A 19,735-nucleotide genomic window follows, 5' to 3' on the forward strand; every position below is an offset into this window, starting at 1 on the left:
AATGCGATCCCGTCTCTCCTGCTGAGTTCTTGAGTAGGAGTGCATGCATGTAGGGAAGATTTATTTGTTTGCTTGTTTTTTTTAAAAAACTTTTTTCTGGCATGTTTCTACTTTAATTTATACAATTGCAAATTTGCTAATTTATTTGCCAAGTTTAGTGTCATTTTCAACCCCTGTGGCTCCATCATTTACTACTGCAACTTTTTTGGGCAGTTTTCATGTGGTTGGTGTTGATGTGTTGCCAGACTGACAGACAGCTTATCATATATTGTGTACATATCATGTACATCCGGACTACTAACATTCATTGCACTTACATTGCTTTTAATTGTTTATTTAACTCTGGGTTTAATTTGTGTAACTGTTGGGTTGCAAAGAAGAGTAATTTTCTGACGTCTGGAAGGTTTTCAGCTGCTTTTCTCTAAATTATTTTGAACGCATTTTTCTAAAACATGACTTCTAGTAGCTGCTGCAGTCCTTCAAGTGACTTTTATTGTGCTAAAATGACGTTCATATTATGTGTAACTATACTGATGAGTTACTGTAGCCAAAATATTTCCCCAAACATCACAACCATGACTAGAAGTAGAGAGAACTCAAAAAGTCTTCTGTGCAATATGACAGATATAATGTAATAAATCACTAAAAAAGAAAATTACTTTTACTTGCATTTTGAATTTGTTTCGATACTTGTCACCTATCTGCTTTGTGTAAACACTGCCTGCAGTGCAGCTGAAAATCCTTGGCTTCTCAGCTGCAAAAAGGAACACGGAATGTTGTTGAATGAGCTTTTTAATAAAATCTGGTTAGATTAAACAGTGTATTCTTGTTTTTAAATGAAATGTAAAATAAAAGTATCTAGAATAAATATGCTTTTGGTTAATTTTCTAAATGAAATAGCGAGTCACAGATGAATAGTTTAAGCACAGCCTGTGAGTTGAAAATAAGATGATTCTTTCTGTTTTAACATTTCCTGGCTCTGATAAATAATGTAATTTTGCAGATTTTTCACAAGTACAGTAAGCTTTTCACACCACCATTGGGGTTCAGAGGGTTCATATGCAGCAGGCTAGTTGGAAAATGCTCATTACCCCTAACTGAAAAGCACAGGAATATACTAAATTAACCTTTTGTCTTAGCTGACACCAAAAGGTGTCTGTAACATTGTCGAACTCACTGTGGATAGCAACAACGAAAAATCTGAACATATGTGGCAGCAACACACTAAGGTCTTTCTTTATGCTACACATACTATTTTCTTTTGTAAACCTCAAGCCTACAAAGTTTACATGATGCAACCAAACCACCGACAGTTTGGTTGGAGACTACAGTGCTAGTAGTTACTGATGAAGCCTCATGCTGCTACTCCCTACCAAAGAGGAACAGGCCACAAACATCTCGTTAGCTGACTTCCTACTAACTCCGGATTCCCCAATTTTGCCATTTTCACAATTGTAGTTGATCCCCAAGTGAAGTGACATAGAGAGTGTGTCTAAATGGGTGAATGTGACGCAAAGCTTTATCTGTTAAGGCAAAAGAACACTATTTAAATGCAGACAATTTATCATTTTTACTGCACTAGTCCTTCCTCAAAACCTGTAAACAGAAGTGGAGATGTAAAATCTATGACAGTCCCAGGAATTATAAGTGTTTATGTATGTGTGTGTGTTTTGTTCTTCAGACATTAAAGGCTTTAACCTGCAAATCTTTTCTGTCTCTTGCTCTTCGCCTCCTCAGACAGAGACTCAGTCAAGGTAAGACCTTCCTTCCTTTCTTTCATTTGCAAAAAGACGTGTCTGGGCTAAAACTTGATTTATTCTCATTCAACTTCAGATTTTTTTTTTTTGTGTGAGACATATCTGCAGTACGTATAAAAGGAGAGAAAAAGTAAATTGATTAATCAATTTTGTCAACATTGTGCAGCACTGGCTTCTCTTCTTCTTCTGTCCTTATTGATCTTTATTCTTAAGACACCCGCTAATGGCTGGAATGTAACATCTGTATGGATTGAATGTTTTTTTTTTTCTTTAGGCAACGAGTATGAAGTAAATAAAGTGAATGTCTTCCTTCCTACTCATAAATCAACTCAGAAATCAAACCAGAATCAGAATCTATGTTATTGCCAAGTAGGTTTTCACATATTTGATGTGGTGTTTTGGTACATAACCGTAACACTAATGTGTACATTTAAAAAAAAAAAAGTAGGATAGAAATAATAACGAAGCAAATGCGGCAAGTCTGTTGACAGTAAATGTTACACAACACAAATAATGAGCAAGTGTGAAAAGTCAAACCAACAGCAAGTGTTGAAAATTCAAGAAACTGTAAAAGTAATAAAAAGTAACAGAAATATTTACATTGTGCAAGAATGTGCAAGTTATTTCCATGAGAATGTACAAGGTTGCATGGTTTACAGCTGTGCATTAATATACATGTAGAATCAGTGTTTTTGGTGGAGGATGTGGGGAGAGGGGAGCATCACCGGAGGTCTCTTGCATTGTTGATGAGGTCAGCTGTTGTTAGGGAGAAGCCCATCTTAATTTTCATGAGCCAGACTCAGACTAGTCAGACTAAAGTTAGTCTGACTCACTGGACGCAGGAAGCAGGTATAAACCCTGCCATTAGCTGCTCATTTCAGGCAACTTTGTCCTTCCCGTCCACTATTCGCTACAGGAAACAACAACAGCTACCTTAAGATTAGCAACCTACCACACTGACATGTTCGTGTTTTGCTGAGAATTTGGATGATGCACTCAGGCAGCCCTGCAAGGGTTTTTTTGCGGCGCGTTATGCAGTTTAATTACAGTGCTCGTCTCTTTACATGCAAATGTTTCCCCAACAACGAAGATGGATCCTACGCTTAGCTCTGCCCACGACGACTGTGATTGGCTTAAAGAAACACAAACAAACCAGAGCAGAATGATTGAATAGTGCAGTGACACTATTGTGTTCTATCGAATAGACTGGCAAAGCGAGACTATACTAAGATTGACATGTATTATACTATGAAAGCATGTTATGACAATATGGTGTTATCATTTCCTGTTTGATACATTTGTCATAGGTGGAATGTTTTGTTGCTGGCTGCAAAATCTATGCATATATGTCATGACATGTCTTGGTCTTGTTACGAGCAAAGTCTGTATTTAAGTCTGTTCATGTAAAAGACACAATTAGGCAAAGGTATCATATGGATAGTCCCTTGTTTTGTCAATATGCAAAATTTAATAACTGAGGTAACAAAATGATTCTTCATATGTTTTCACAAATTATGAATTCTACAGTGTTAATGTGTCTTTTAAAGTCTTGACTGTAGCTGATCACACTAATATCTATAACCTATAAATCTGAGCATTAGTACTTTCTGATCCTTTAGCCATTTTTGGATTTTACACTTGTGCCAAAAAAAAAAACCCTAGCATTTTAAACATCTAATATGTGAGCACAGTGAAGAAACGACATGACTGGGTGTTTGAGAAACCCCAAAATGAGCAAAAGGGGAAAAAAAAAAGCACAGTCTGCTTAGAGAAGGAAGGAGGGAGCAGAAAGAGGGAACGCAACAGATCATGGTTACATCCAGAGCTTGTAGTAATTAGTCCCTTAAGCGGAGGTTTTTTTCCCAAGGCAAACATTTGGTTTGTTGAATACTCAATGAGCAGATTAGCATGTCTTTATACCAGAAGGCTGAGCTTACAGACACACGTGTGAGTTTAGCGGGCTGTGTGTATGTGTGTTTATATGTGTGTGTTTGTGTGTGTGTGTGTGTTTGCTGGTGTTTTTGGAGGAGGTGGAAACAGGAGGAATGTTTTAATATGTTATCTTCTGCCCCCCGTGTAGTATATCCTTCTCCACACACACACACACAAAGTGTAGGCACCATGATGGGAGCGATTAGCAGTATGTGTGTATATCTGTGTGTATCTGTGTGTGTGTGTGAGGTCGTCAGAAATCAGTGATAAAGATAGAGGCCACAATGATGAATGCCTTTCATTAGCGCCCGGCGAGAACACACACACACACACACGCAGACACACAGTGCTGCTCTTTGACATGGCGGCCAACAGTCACTTCATGAAACCAATAAGCCCCTTGTCAGTGGTCTACAGTTGCCTTGGCAACAGTCCACAGAGTACAGTGTGTGTGAATTGCATGAACATCTGTGCCTTAATGTCCTTGGCGTTGGCACCTCGCGCACTGATAAAGGCATGTGGGTGTAAACGGCACACTCTTGTGTGTCTGCACGCTATTGTTGCCAGTACAGGCAGTCAATTATGTAGTCGTGGTGTGTTCAAGGACTGCACCTTTTGTTAGAGGTGATGGGACTGAATACGCTGATCAGATGGAGTCAAGTGTTGGTTCAGTTATCAGTGCCATCAATTATTTTTTATTTTTGCTTCTGAGGTTTTTGTGTATTTGTGATGTTTGCTTTCAGTCCATCATGCGAGGAAAGGTGTATTTAAAGTTCTCACAAATATTTGTTTTCTTTTTAAATGGCCTTAAGTGGAATCAGTTCAATCGTGTTATTAAATTTTGATTGGAAAAAACCGAGGGATGAATTCCTAACAAGGTTGAGTTTTCAACTGACCTTTACAATTAATCACCTGTTGAAGTAGAAAGTGCACTGCAGCTTGTTGTTTGTGTGATCACTGCTGCGAAGGCGCTCAGGCTTCTCTCTTTTTGTACTTTTTGTCCTGGTTTTTGTCAGTGGTAAACAAGCTTTACAGCTGCAGTCAGTCTCCCTTTGTTACTGCTGGGATGCTCTTTTAAAAGCTCAGAATACAGCGTACAGTCAGGCCTTCCATGCTGTGTCGGCTGCACAATAAGAGACAAATTGAGTTGAACAGGGTGAGCGATGGATGACACCAAATGACTTCAAACCAGATTTCGGGTTTTTGTGTAGAAACCGTTTGTGTGTGTTGGCAATGGAACAAAGCTGAGAAACAAAGGGAATAAAACAGAATTTCAAAACAGCAGACGCATCTCTTGTTCTTGCTTTTTTCTTTCTTTTTTCTGATAAAGTTTGGAGGTAAATCTGATTGCACGATTTACTGTGTGTGTTTTAAACCAGACAAAAGACAAATTGTGTCTTGTTTAGTGAGGCAATTTATGAATTTTCATTCAAGTAAATACCTGGTAACCTTCTGAACACATATTTTACTCACTGCGAGAACATTTTTCACTTCAATATAAAGTCCTGCACCTCTATGGAAATGGCACAAACCTGACTGTTAGTAGAGAGAACTCAAAAATGTCCTCTGTGCAATGTAACACAGTTAGAATGCCATAAATCATAAATATAAAATAAAATATATTATTTTCATTAATTCATTTAACAAATTGCAATTGATTTATTTTACAAAAAAGGAGCAACATGTACAACATTTTTCCAAATACTCACAGGTGCTACAAATCATGGAAGAAATTGTTAGCATGTATGTACATTTTTAATCTGTTTGCGTGCTTGTTTCCTATCTGCTCTGTGCAACCACGGCCTGCAGTTCAGCCTAGTTCAACCAAAAAGTGCCAGAATTTTTGTCATGTGACTGTGTATTGCACCTGAGTTACTAATAGCTTGTTGGTTACGGTGAGAAGTGCAGAATTTTTAGTTTTTTTACAGAATCTGGTTAAAATAAATGGTTTGTTTCTGGCAAATTTTTTAAATGACTCATGTAGAATAAACTACAGTATAGTATGGTGGCATGAATATTGGACCCTTTGAGAGAAGACAAGAAGAAGGAAGACAGGCAAAGTTAAGATTTTTGAGCAGCAGCTGAAACTCCCTCATTATCACCCAGCAGGTGACCTTGAATGCAAACCCTCCGACTGCTTGGGGGCGGCTCAGTGGCCAACAGGTCAGATAGTGATTGAACTGAGCAGCTTCCAGGTGTGTGTCCAGTAGCTGTGTGATCAGGGAAATCCTAAGAAAAAGAGTGTTTTTTTGCATAAATAAAGCTTTAAAAGATACAGAGTAAAACTACACAGTAAAAGCACATAATAATGATGGCGTGTAATGTTGAAAACACCCGTAATGGCTGCAGGATACAAAGAAGCAGCTGCTGAATTGATATTTTTTAAAATCCTGTGCTGCACCCATGCAAGCCTTGACTTTGGGTGCCCAACAGTATAATTACTAGCAGCAGAATCTTGGTCAACCTAGAACTCCGTCCCTCTGATCACTAGAGAGACACAGGCTGTTTGTAAAATTGAAAAGAAAAAACAAAACACTGGAGGATACAGATATCATTATCAGGACTTGCAGAATCAATTTGAAATGAGAGGCAAATATAATTATGATGCGAATGAAAACCCTCACCCATCACACACACACACACCGCAGAGTTCTTCACATTCACGGTGCTTGTACTGCCGCCGGCGCCTTCATTTGTCTCTGCAGCAAAATTAATTTGCTTTGATGTTTGTGAAAGAGCTAATTTGCAGGCTAATTAATCTAATCAGTCTGCAAAGAGGGCGAGAAAAGAAAGAGTGAGAGGCTCAGCTCGCTGCGTCTCACTCAAGAAGAGACACACACCTGTACACACACACACACTGACATTATTTGCACATACGCAGTACTAAAATGTAAACAGGTACAAGTGCTGCCAAACCACACACACACACACACACACACACACACACACACACACACACACACACACTGAACATCACTCCTCCCCCACAGAATCTTTGTCATCAACACTTGCAGCACGGCAAAGGGCAGCGGAAAGGTTACAAGCGTGAGTTAGTGGAAAGGTCGAGCTAAAGGTCCTGCTTTATTTTTTCTTCCCTCTGTCCATCGTCTGCCGGCTGAGGAGCGCCTCCCAATGAGAGCGAGATCAGCAGAGACAGGCGGAGCAAGAGGGGAAATGTTTAGTTGACCTTATTTTGATCTTTTGCTTCTCAAAGAAGATTAATCCTTCGGTAACGGTATTTAAAAGGATGCCATATTTGATTAAGAAAGAGAGACATCAGCGGAGCTACTCCCCCTGATGCCCTGACGATGTAGTCAAGCTGTCAAGGATGCAGCACTGCTTTGTTATTGTGCGATACAGTAAAAATAAAATGGTTTTGACAAGCAGAGGAGGTTTTTTTAATGGAAATCTAGCAGTGGAGTGGGTCTTTGCCTTTTTGTTTGCACTGATGTCTGGCTGCACACTTAGTGCCAGATTTCTCCCAATTTAGCTCAAAGCAGAAGTCTTGACATATTCAAAAAAAAAATACAAATAAAAGAAAAATATCACAAAATTATAGCTTACATTTTGCTTTTCACCCTTTTCAGAAAAATATAAGAAATTCATCCCGGTCTGTCATTTTCTTTAGCAGCTAGTTTTGCCTCTCCCTCGGTGCAGCTTCCAGCATCTTTGTGCTTTTATAATGTGTCCATCTACAGTTAAAGGCACTTTGGGGATCTAATTAGGTTGGGAAGCTATTAGTGGACCCTTTATACTACTGCTCATTAAAGGGCTGCTTCAGCCAAATGGCAATAAAATGTATGTATGGTGTATATATCAGACAAATCTTTACTTATGGCAGACAGTTGAGTTTTTTTGCTCAGTTTTTTAATGGATTTGTCTCTGAGATGTCTGCTTTTGACACAAAACAATGGAAAAGAACTGAAGTTTGCATTTAGGCTACATCTAAATTTAAAAAAAAAAAAATGACACCTAAAAAATTAATGAGACATTAACTGAAAAGCTTTGTAAACACTGCTGTGAACTGATATTGAGTCTATTTTTATTTTGATAGAAAGTGGCTAAAAGAATATGTATTCGAGAGGTTTCTTGCCGGTCTGTATTTGTTTGTCCTTCTATCATCTGATACTTTTTTGCCAGTTTGTACCTAATATATTTCAGTACAGAGAAACCTGTTTTCTTCTGTTAAATATGTGTCTGTTGCTTCTTCCAGAGCTCATCTGTGTCTCCATCGGCCAGTTTCCGAACTGGAGAGAAGCACCGGAGTTCGAGCGATTACTCCTCCGACAGCAAGAAACAGAAGACCGATGATAAGGAGTTGACCTCCACACGCTATGTGAGTGAAAATGCTGAACCTTTGTGAAACTTAATATTTTTGAAGGGAAGATAAGGGAAAGGAAGAATTCATTTATTTAGATCTCAGGTAATCACATGGCCTCTGTGTTGCCATAACCGCACCTTTTGTCTCTTTTGAGTCTGAACTTTAATATTTGTGATTTTAGCGCTGATTTTTATTATACGATCCACAAAGCTGGCGATAGAAACACAGAAACATGACATGGCAAAGGTCTGTGTTCAGCTTTGAACCCAGTGTGTTGCAGTTTATGGCTTGTGTCAGGCTTTTTGACAACTGAAGAAAATGAAAAGTTTCCGAGGAATCTTTAGAAGTTGTTTGTGGTTGTCTTCTGTGGTGGTAATTAAATCCTTGATTACATTTATTTAATATTAGTTTAATGAGGTGTTGAACTGGATCTGGAACTGATTTGTGTTTTTGTAGGTGACTTCTGCTACACAAGTGGAAGTAGAAGTTTTCAAGATCTTAATGCAGCTATTATTTCCAGCGCAACACAATATCTAGCTGTCTTTGTAGTTTCTGTGCACACTAGAGACAAATTATCTACCTAACAAATAAATGATTCACATTTTTTTATTGACTGTATCATGATGTAAAAAATCAAATATGTTCTTTCTTTTTTTCCATTGTAGGAAAGTGATGGAGAGAAGAGTGATGATAACCTGGTTGTTGATGTCTCCAATGAGGTACGAAACGGTTTGCTAGTGTGGCGTCGTCTGTGTTACCTTGTTAGAAAAATAAATCCATTTTTCTTCCTCATCTTCACTTGTTCCTTCTCACTGCAGGATCCAGCGTCTCCTCGAGGAAGTCCCGCCCACTCGCCTCGGGAGAACGGATTGGACAAGAGTCGCCTGCTGAAGAAAGATGCGCCCCTGAGTCCTTCCTCCATCGCCTCCTCCAGCAGCACACCTTCATCCAAGTCCAAAGAGATTAATTTGGTGAGTCATTTGGGTAATTATAGCCTTCTGATCTTCTTTTTCATTATTTCTCAGGGTGGTTTTCTATTTTTAGACCTCTTGTAAAATGTGAGAACGATAAGAAATCATTGGGAGTGTGGTATAAAAAAGAATAATGGTTGAGTGTAATAAAATGAGACTATGAGCAAGATGTAAATAAGGACAAAATCAGAGTGAAAACTTATATAATATCAATTTCATGAGTCAGAAACTCATTCGAAACACGTTTCTATATTATTTAAATGATTTTGCTCTGCTTTTAAATTTGAAAATAGCCCTAAAATCCTTCTGTGCGTATTTAGATATCTGTAAAGATTACTTTGCTATATTGTGTTGTAGAATGAAAAGTCCACAACTCCAGTGTCCAAGTCCAGCACCCCGACGTCTCGCTCTGAAGCCCCGACACCCAGCAGCACCACCACCCCGAGCCTGAGGTCTGCACCCAGTAAACCGGCAGGAGTGGAGACGCTGGGTGAGCAACAAAACTGAACGTAAAACTTCTGAAATGCAAACAGAATATAAAACTTCTCCGCATGAATCAGTGAGACTGTGGATCTGAATTAGTATGAAGCTTGGCTAAAGCAGATGTTTTTGAAAATGAAAAAAACATATCACCAGCTCTAATATTCACAATTTTAGTGGCAATTTTTATCATACAATCCACACAGCTGATTATAGATACACAAAGAGAGAGAAGCACGACAAGGCAAAGGTCTGTTTTTAGCTTTGAACCCAGTATGTTTCAGTGTATGGCCTCTCTCAGCCATTTTGACAACTGAAAAAAATGAAAGCTTACAGAGGAATTATTAAAAATAATTTACACTTATCATTAATGATGTTGATTGATTTAAACTTTTCTTTAATGTTTGATTAATGAAGTGTTGAACTGGACCTGTAAATGATCTGTGTTTTTATAGATAATGTTTTTCCTGCCACACAAGTGGAAACAGATCTCAAGACCTTCGTACATCCATTATTTCCAACACAGCACAATATCTAGGTGCCTTTGCAATTTATGTACATACAAGATAAGCACCATATTCTAGCGTAGGCAGAATTAGACCTATGACTTCTTGTTTTCATTAACATGCAGAAAAGTATTGTTTAAGCCCGTGCTGATTTGAGACAGAACATTAGAATATTTTAAATGTAATCACTGATTGGACTGTAAAAACTCAAAAACATTCCCACACAGGAGAAGGCAGCACTGTAACCCTTTATTGCAAATGGCACAACTTGTGCCTGTCTTGTCTCGTAGCTCCTGGTCTTCGCACACCGCTGGCAGTGCCCTGCTCGTACCCGGGTCCATTCGGGATGGTTCCTCACCCGGGTATAAACGGGGAGCTCGGTGGAGCCGGAGCAGCCTACAGCGGCCTCCATAACATCTCCCCACAGATGAGCGCAGTCGCTGCTGCTGCTGTGGCGGCTTACGGACGCACACAAGTGGTAACCGAACACTCGCAGACACAGAAATACTCTATATGTAATAACTAATACCTGCATATTATGTTAGTATTCCCCAAATTACCTTCAAGGACTGGTATATAAATGTATCTGTCAGTCACAGCGACACATCTTGTGAAGTGACTGTAATCGTTTGACACTTGCTGCAAGTTATTCTAATTGGAAAAGTAAATGTAATTTTTAGCATATATATTTTTTTAGCATTTGAAGGTACTTGTGTGATCATAAGAAGTGTAAAATTGTCAAACAGTCATACAAATGAAAAAATGTGTCTTAAATGATGGTATTACTTCATCAGGTAGATGGCTAGATGATGATTTTCACATCAAAACATCCAGAAAAAGCTAAAAACCAAGCTAAATTTGACGACAAAGAAGCATTTTTTTTAGGCATCTATTCCATAATTACACCACTTTATCACCTCTTTCCAATTAACAATTGCTGAAATATGTTTTACACTGAAAAATATGAATTTAAATGCTGTTGATGCTGCAGTTTGATATACTGTATGTAATTTAAATGCATAAGAGCTTGGGCTTTAACTTGGATGTCTTTTATTGTCAAATCAATGCTTGCAGACTGCTGGCTTTGTACTTTAGTACCTATATGTCTATAAACGTCTTCCATCCCTGTTAGTTCTTGTTTTCCTGCCCCACCAGCACCACCTGTCTTTCCTCTTCTGACTTCTACTGAGATATTTCAGCTCTAGTTGTTTGAGCAGTTGCGTGTTTGCACTAAATTGCTGTCAAACCGTGTCACCCTCTTGTGTCCTGTAGGTGGGATTTGATCCTCACCACCACATACGTGTCCCTGGCCTCCCTCCCAACCTGTCGGGCATTCCTGGTGGAAAACCGTATGTTTCCCCTCCTCGCTCACAAATAGCACTTTCCCCTGCACCTCGTCCTCTCTGTTCTCCCTGTTCTTTATCCTCCCTCTCCACATGACCCCTTTTCCTTTCCTCCAGAGCCTACTCCTTTCATGTGAGCGCCGACGGACAGATGCAGCCCGTGCCTTTTCCTCCGGATGCGCTGATTGGCCCCGGCATCCCGCGCCACGCTCGGCAAATCAATACTCTGAGCCATGGGGAGGTGGTGTGCGCTGTTACCATCAGTAACCCGACGCGTCATGTCTACACCGGCGGCAAGGGCTGTGTCAAGGTGTGGGACATCAGTCACCCGGGCAACAAGACCCCTGTTTCCCAACTGGACTGCCTTGTGAGTGCAACACATTGGTCCTTATTGTTATAATGCTGCACGCGGACATGATTGCTGCTTACGGCCACTGCTTTCTGCATGGACGCTTTTTAATAACTTTGCTGTGTCTGTCACATCAGAACAGAGATAACTACATCCGTTCCTGTCGGCTACTTCCGGATGGACGGACTCTCATTGTCGGAGGCGAGGCGAGTACTTTGTCCATCTGGGATTTGGCGACACCGACTCCTCGGATCAAAGCCGAACTAACTTCATCAGCGCCTGCTTGTTACGCTCTGGCCATCAGCCCCGATTCCAAAGTCTGCTTCTCCTGCTGCTCCGACGGAAACATAGCTGTGTGGGATCTTCACAACCAGACTCTGGTCAGGTACGGAGCTCAGTTTGTGCAGGACAATAAATCATATTTATCATCCTTAAAGGGTTAAGCTAAAACTGGCTACAGCAACCATAGCCATCCAACCACGAGCTTAAACAGGTTCTGTAGTATGTTCTCCTGGATTGGCTCATGTTTTTTTCAAAAATCTGAAAAGCACAATGTTGTTTTTATTTACTGTATTATGCAATCTCTCTATGCAGGCAGTAGATTGTGTTAATTACTTAATCATCATTACATGTAGCTGGGATTAGTTTCTGCCACTGCTGATTTAGTCCAACTTCAACAACAAATCTTGCAACTCGAGACCTACATACTGAAAATTTAAAGATGCTTTTTTTTACTTTTGCCATCTTGAAAGTGTCTATAACCCCCAAGACACGATACAAATATTCATGTGTGTTCTTTGAATTTTGTAAACATTGTTATTGAGTCATTGTTATTTGTCTATTTGTGTTTTTCTGCAGGCAGTTCCAGGGCCACACTGATGGAGCCAGCTGTATCGACATCTCTAATGATGGGACCAAGCTGTGGACTGGAGGTCTAGATAACACCGTCCGGTCCTGGGACTTGAGGGAGGGACGACAACTCCAACAGCACGACTTCACCTCCCAGGTACACCAGAAAATCACAGAAACACACGATACTTAGAACGTATCTCTACAACTTAAAATAGCTTTTGTTTGACCTGCTGTTGTAACCATGTGGATGCTAAACGTCTGCATGGATCACAGTTTGTGCAGCGCTGTGGAATTTGTTCAGTCCTCTGGGAATTTGCAGTCTTACAAATAATGTGATCAAAAAGCTGGGTTTTGCACAAATGTCTATTGTTATTATTTAGTGGGTAAGCTGGAGTGAAATGTCACAGATTGATGAAAATTGTGCATCACGGGACAAGTCAGTGCCATTTGCAGTTTGTGTGATTACTGTCTCAGGATTTGATTGATTGCAGTAATTTACAAGCTCAGTTCAGAACATTTAACCCACACTAAAGGCCAGACTGAGCTCTCTTTTTTTGGCCAGTCTTCATGTACTTTTAACACTAATAATACTTGCAGTTAGAATTGAGTTTTTTTCAGGTGAGGAGAAAGGCAGCAATAATAGTCCATTACTGCAATTTTCCTGAATACACCCATTTCACAACCTCAGCGTGCACACAAGGAGGCGAGTGTGCATTAAAGGGAGCTCAGAGAGGGCAGGCCAGACGGGAAGGGAAATGGCATTCTTTTGCTTTCCAGGAATAACTGGTCTCTCCCACCTTCTGCCTACGCTCCTCGACAAGTTCAGCAAAATTAACGCAAGTCACTTGACAAAGAAAATACTGTAAATACTCCTTTTAGAAACTGAAACATCTTTTTAGACAAAGAAAAATGTCAGTGACTGAAGTGTTTATGGTCCAGAAGAGCTTTCATACAGATGTTAAGATTAGAGCGAGTCCACAAACAAACTGTCTTCATACTGTCAAAAATTCTATACTCCAATATTAAACGTGATCATGTGCACTTTTCATATGGGAGATGTAACAGCCATAAACATGAAACTGTTGGGTTTGGTTGCAGATCTTCTCATTGGGATACTGTCCAACAGGCGAGTGGCTCGCAGTAGGGATGGAGAACAGTAATGTGGAGGTTCTGCATGTCACCAAACCTGACAAGTACCAGCTCCACCTGCACGAAAGCTGCGTGCTGTCGCTCAGATTTGCTCACTGTGGTAAGAACAAACAAATGTCTTGAGATGACACAGTTTTCCGATATGTTTCTTACAGAATTTTAAAAAGCAGAAAAGAAAACAAAGTCAGTGAATGAATAGAGTGCCTGTAAAAAGTATTTACGTAGCATAAAGCCAAACTTGTACAGAAGTGGTTTGAAGACATTGAGGTGAAGTCAGAGCACAGATCTGGCTGGATTTGAAAAGGGCTGTTCACTCATGATCCATGTGCAACCTTACACAACGTAAGCAGTTGAAGAAGAATGGGGTAAAATTGCAGCATCCAGATGTGCAAGACTGACAGAGACTTATTCATTCATCCTCAATGCTGTAATTGCAGCCAAAGGTCCAACTACCAAATGCTGACTTGAAGGGGATGTATTTTGTGATTTATATTTTTAATTAATTACTTTGTAGAAGTCTGTTTTCATTTCATCTTTTTTGTACACATCAAAAAAGTCAGATTGCACTGACTGTGTTTCTTTGTTGAAAAGCAACAAAAGGGGAAAATTTTCAAGGGGGTGAACACTTTTTATAGACACTGTATATCCATACTCTACATACTGTATACATTACCTGAAGGTGTTGGTTATTTATACATCTTGCATATTTACATGCACTGTTCATACTGCTCATACCGCCTGTGCGATATGTGTCTTAGCACATTAATACATTTCACAATGCATTGCACTCTTACTACTTCTTTACAGTTCTGCTTCAATGGTAAACTGCATTTGGTTTTCTTTGCACCTGTACTTTGTGCAGTGACAGTAAAATTCAATCTAATATAATCTAATTTGAAGAAATTATTTGTCAAATTATGTAAACTGATGAGAAGCGTTAATGACTTGCTTCATTATTAAGCGTGTTAAGTGATATATTGTAGAGAATATTAAAATTTGCAGGGGTGTTATAGTGCTACATGGTAAGTAATGAATAGGGTAATGTGACTAAAAGTGATAACTGTTAGAATTAACAGCTGAATTAGCAACTTCTACATGGGAAATATGTTTAAAATTTTTCTTGACGTGTTCTAAAGTAGTTGATTATCTTCTGCAGGGAAGTGGTTTGTGAGCACAGGAAAAGACAATCTGTTGAATGCATGGAGAACCCCATATGGAGCGAGCATATTCCAGGTAAGTGTGGAACAGCATGCTGCAAGAATGTAAGCATGAGAGGCCAAACACAGTGCGATCTAATAGCTGGAAGGTTACGGATTTTATTGATATATCTTTGAGAACGCTATCCACCCCTTGTCTGCTTAATGAATGTAAACTTTTGTAGGAAAACAGTCAATAAAAACAGTTATTTATAGAATGTGTTCCACTTGTATCCTCACAAGTGGAGCTGCTGAATGCAATATAGCTGCACTCTCAGCTCAGATTCTGTGACATTACTATACAAGGACACAAACGTTAGAACATCAAGCCTTTATCAAGATCTCTAAAAAGAAACAAGTTTGTGTGCCTGTGCTTTACTTTGTAGCGATATTGTGGCTTGGACAAGTAATTCAATTGGTTTATAGAAAAATTGCTCTGTCAAACTTGCACTGTCACATGCTTGACCTCCATCCTTGTCGACTCCTTTTTCTTACATTTTCGCACATCTTTTATTCCCCTTACAGTCAAAGGAGTCGTCCTCAGTGCTGAGCTGTGACATCTCCATAGATGATAAGTACATTGTGACAGGCTCAGGAGATAAGAAAGCAACTGTCTACGAGGTCATCTACTAGGAGAGCTTTGGTCACTAAGCTGCAAGGCCATCCTTCCATCCAGGTCTGACGTCTCCATCACCTATGTACAATTTTTAACGTGTATAAAAATCGATTTGAATGGAACAAACCAAACACTCTCTTGGACCGTGACCTTTCTTTGACCTACCCAGCTGGTCGTGGAACAAGTGGAACTAAGCACAGAGATTTTTTGTTCTTTTATTTTTAAGTGGCTTTTTTGGTATTGTGAGGATGAATGAATGTCCATGTGCACTGAATTTGAAGTGAATGCTGCTGTCTAGATAACATTCCTTTATGTAACAATCGGTTGTAAGCCTCTGATATATTTGCTTTTATGCAACGTGATGGTGCACATTGGATAAAAGTACAACATTATGCTTTGCGTGTACCTGAAAGCCTAAAAAGTATTTGAACTAGCTATCAGATCAGGATTTAATCATTCTTGAACAACTTCTGTATGTCCCTCTAGAGAACAACTGCACAGAATATATAAAAATGATCCTGTTAATTAAGTGCTAATGTACAGATCACAGCAGAACAAGTGGCAGTAGTTTCCTGCTGACTTCTATTGACTGACTGCCTGCATCATTTCTATGCTGTTAATTGCAACTTGCAGACATCTTACATTGATTTTTAAAGATACAGGATGCACAGTAGTAGCAATTATGCAGATGTGAATGTTTTTTTTAAAGCAAATATATCAGAGGCTTTATTCATGAACAAAGTTGAACTATTTTTTTATGTGTTCATTCTTAATTTGCCTTGTCCTCACATGCAGTATGTTATTTCTTCATACCACATGTTCCTTTTTAAACTATTAAGACATTTTGTTTGTTTTGGAACATTTGTCTTAAAAAGCCTTCCACGTGTGAAAAACATCAAAAATGAATTTCATTACTGATGCATGCTGAGTGGAGCTTTATGCAGAACCCATCCAGAAGGGGTTGCTTAATATTCTCCAAGGACTGACAAACAGAGGCTGAATGCTTAACAAGAATGGAATTATCCTTCAAACAGTAGACTGGAATAGTTTGTTAAGAAACATGCTTCTTTTTTTTTTTTTTTTTACAGGGAGAATAACAATCAATAACACACATTTCTAAGTGCTAAATAAGAGGTTTGAGGCAGGAGGCAATTAGATTAGCTTAGCATTAAGGCCAGTCACAGAGGTTGCTCTGTCCAGAAATAAAACATGCCTAATAGAAGATTGTTGTCCTGGTGAGGTTACCAGGCAACCAGGAGGAACTCTGGGAAGTCTCAAGTAAAACCGCAACTTGTCACAATGTAAGCTGCACAGATTAAACAAATAAGATTGTTAAATAGTTAACTATATAAGTGCTGTGACGCAGATAGAGGTTCTCTCCGTTTCCAGTCTTTATGCTAAGCTAAGCTAACCAGCTGCTGCTTTTAGTTTCATATTTAACAGAGAGTGGTATGATCTTCTAATTTATATCTCAGTAGGAAAGCAAAAAAAAAAAATAAAAGATATTTCAAACAATTTCTTCAAATGCAGCTTGTGCTCATTACCTCCAACATTGATTTTCTACCTGTGTTCCTTAAATTATTTTTTTAATTTTTGGCATTTTCTCATGTAATTCAACTTCTGCGTGAGCTCAGTGTGCAAATGTGTGTGTGTGTGTGTGTGTGTGTGTGTGTGTGTGTGTGTGTGTGTGTGTGTGTGTGTGTGTGTTGTGTGTATGTTTCGACCCCGTCTGAACCGAACAAGCTACACAGTTTGACCTCGGTGACCTCGCTACTGACTGACCTTTGCTCTTGGTTCTGTCCCTCAGTTCGGACTCCTCTGGATGCTCGCTGGATTCTGTCTGACAGATTTCAGCAGAACTGATTTATCTGTGTTTGGAGGTCACCCACCCCTCAATTTCCTGCTTGGATTTTCTGTTAAGACTTTCGGGCATTTATCTGAAAAACAAGTGGACAGTGATATGGTCATGATTTCTCTCGGATTTACTACTGCTGGCTTGTAGAAATAACACAGTGCCTTTATGCTGCTACGCTTCTGGCCCCACTTTGTCATGCTGAGTGTTCGACGACACGCAGAGCTGAAATGTGACAGACTCCTGTACTGGAGAGATTTTTAAAATTTGCTGTTTTTGAGTGTACATCTTGCAACATGTAAGGGTGAATTTCTTATAAAAACTCAGTTATCGGCAAAGAAAGAAATGGTAACCCCAGATTATCCATTTTAGTGTCCACTTTGAAATGATCGGGACCAAATTTATCATTATTCTGACTGCTTTGCTGGATACATGCATGTGAAATATATAGTTTACTGCAGTTTTAGTTGGACTTTTCAGACCTAATGAAGTCAATCACAAGTGAAAGACTCATTCTTTTTTTAATAGACTTTTTGCAGTATATTTTTTTGCTTTGTAACATTGTTCTTGTTGCTACTACAACTCTCCTGCATAATTCACACCCTTATCACACTAATTTACACAAAGACATTCACATGCAAAAACACAGTGTACCAATAGTAGAATTAGGAGGTTTATGCTTCTCCTAGACAATAATCATATCAATATGTGTCCAAATCTGATGTCAAGTATCATTAATTGTACATTAAACAACAATTCTAAAGGTTTTCACTAAACTTAGCTGCCAGGTGGCTCATTTTTTGAACAATAATCATTTTAAATTGTGTGCCTAAACCGAAACTCTTCATTTAGCCACTATCAATAATTCCTGTTAGTTTAAATTTCTTTCAGACCAGATTTACAACTTAAAATTTTAATTCTAGACCTATTGAGTCCAAAAAATGGTGTTCAGGCAGCAGAATAAGAAAGAAAAGCATCTTTTCCAAACAATGTGAAGGTTGATGTAGCGCCTAGGCACGAAATTGAAGCTCATGGACATGTTATTGTCATATTACCAGATGGAATCACCTTTTTCCATTAGAAATAGATGTGATGTAGCCTATTTCAAAGACTCCTCTTTTTTTTTTAAAAAAACTTTCTTTTATAGTAGCCCCGTCTCGCAGTGATGTCTATTGTAAAAATGACCAAATTGACAAACCAAAAATTCAGTTAAACCGTGTATTTCCTTGGTTTAGTTTTCCAACTGAAAAAGAGAGAAGTGCTCATGCTCAGCATTAACCTGCCTGGGATCCACCTTCCTGTCTTATGTTTCTGTAAGGTCTTAATACTTAAATATAGATCTAAAGAACTGGTAGAAAAAAACTCAGTTTTTGAGAGCCTGGGAAAGTCTCCTGCAAGTATTAACTCATCTCAAAGTTTTTCTCAAAGCACCTCCTTAAGCTCTTTGCAGAAAATCAATATACATCAGATCTGTTAAGTCTCGATACCATCTTGCACTGGAAAGAAAAGTGTTTTTTAAAGTTGAAGGTAAAGGAGAAGAAAACTAAATAATGGTCTTTTTAAAATTTTCTTTGCAGTATTTGCCGTTTTTGTTGATTGTAACAAGACAGAGCTTTCAGATTGTTGACTAGAGATGTTTCTGTAAATCGATGACACATACTGTATACAAGCATGTATGTGACAGAGTGAACAAAGTGTCATGAAAACTGCACTGGTGTGAAGGCAAATGGAAGTTTTATGGTGTCGTCACCTCTGCAGGAGAAAAGCTCTATTGGGTTGAGACCATATGAAACATAATTTAGTGTTGTTACAGATATTTTTGTGATTTTCCTGACAGCCACACACAGAGACGTTGTACATTCTGAAAGACAGGTCTTAATAGTGGTTTCTTTTTCACAGTGTTTGCCTTATCCTGTGTTTTTTTTCTCTCTCTCTCCCTAAATCTGAAGCATTTCTGTTTGCTGCAGTCTGATAAGCTTTCAAATTAACACGACGATTCATTCACTCTGCTGCCATCGACTGCTCTGCTGTGCTTTCTGCTCTGGCATGAGTCACAACAATCTGGTGACACCTTCTTGAACTGTATCTACTCTGCAATCTTCATCTGGAAAAATAGGAAACTACAACTCGCGCTCATGTCAAACCTGAATGTTACTCGTCTCATCTGATTGCTAGATGGCTAACGTGACCCGACGCAGAAATGATGTTATGTACAATAACGATGTGTAGAGCATTTAGCTTGACTGAGCTCATGAAGGTATTATAACTTCACTGTAAACATGTAATTATTCGAGCTTACAGCAGAAAGAAACCTCCTGTTGCTAGTGGAGCTTTTTTCATTCAATACAAAATGCCTTTGCTCTCTTTTTTCTAGTCTGTGGTTGATTTTATTAAATTATTGTGTGGAAGTA

The 19,735-nt window shown here is 39.0% G+C and overlaps 1 protein-coding gene across 5 annotated transcripts in view; it reads left to right on the forward strand.

Annotated features, from left to right (window-relative positions):
- Nucleotides 1-19,735, forward strand: part of LOC111580763 (transducin-like enhancer protein 4) — a 49,345-nt gene extending 29,610 nt beyond the window's left edge. For 4 of the 5 annotated variants that reach the window (XM_023288647.3, XM_023288648.3, XM_055011390.1 and 1 more), the window contains 13 exons: nt 1,738-1,754; nt 7,903-8,025; nt 8,676-8,729; nt 8,829-8,981; nt 9,339-9,471; nt 10,258-10,445; nt 11,240-11,316; nt 11,428-11,677; nt 11,797-12,044; nt 12,518-12,665; nt 13,610-13,760; nt 14,817-14,893; nt 15,382-19,735. In XM_023288647.3, the coding sequence (XP_023144415.1) occupies nt 1,738-1,754; nt 7,903-8,025; nt 8,676-8,729; nt 8,829-8,981; nt 9,339-9,471; nt 10,258-10,445; nt 11,240-11,316; nt 11,428-11,677; nt 11,797-12,044; nt 12,518-12,665; nt 13,610-13,760; nt 14,817-14,893; nt 15,382-15,489 (1,727 nt within the window). In that variant the 3' untranslated portion in view covers nt 15,490-19,735. The remainder of the gene's footprint in view (nt 1-1,737; nt 1,755-7,902; nt 8,026-8,675; nt 8,730-8,828; nt 8,982-9,338; nt 9,472-10,257; nt 10,446-11,239; nt 11,317-11,427; nt 11,678-11,796; nt 12,045-12,517; nt 12,666-13,609; nt 13,761-14,816; nt 14,894-15,381) is intronic. The other variant, XM_035956506.2, reaches the window with a different exon arrangement.

Source organism: Amphiprion ocellaris, chromosome 6 (genome assembly GCF_022539595.1).
Source record: "Amphiprion ocellaris isolate individual 3 ecotype Okinawa chromosome 6, ASM2253959v1, whole genome shotgun sequence".
NCBI classification, from domain to species: Eukaryota; Metazoa; Chordata; class Actinopteri; family Pomacentridae; genus Amphiprion; species Amphiprion ocellaris.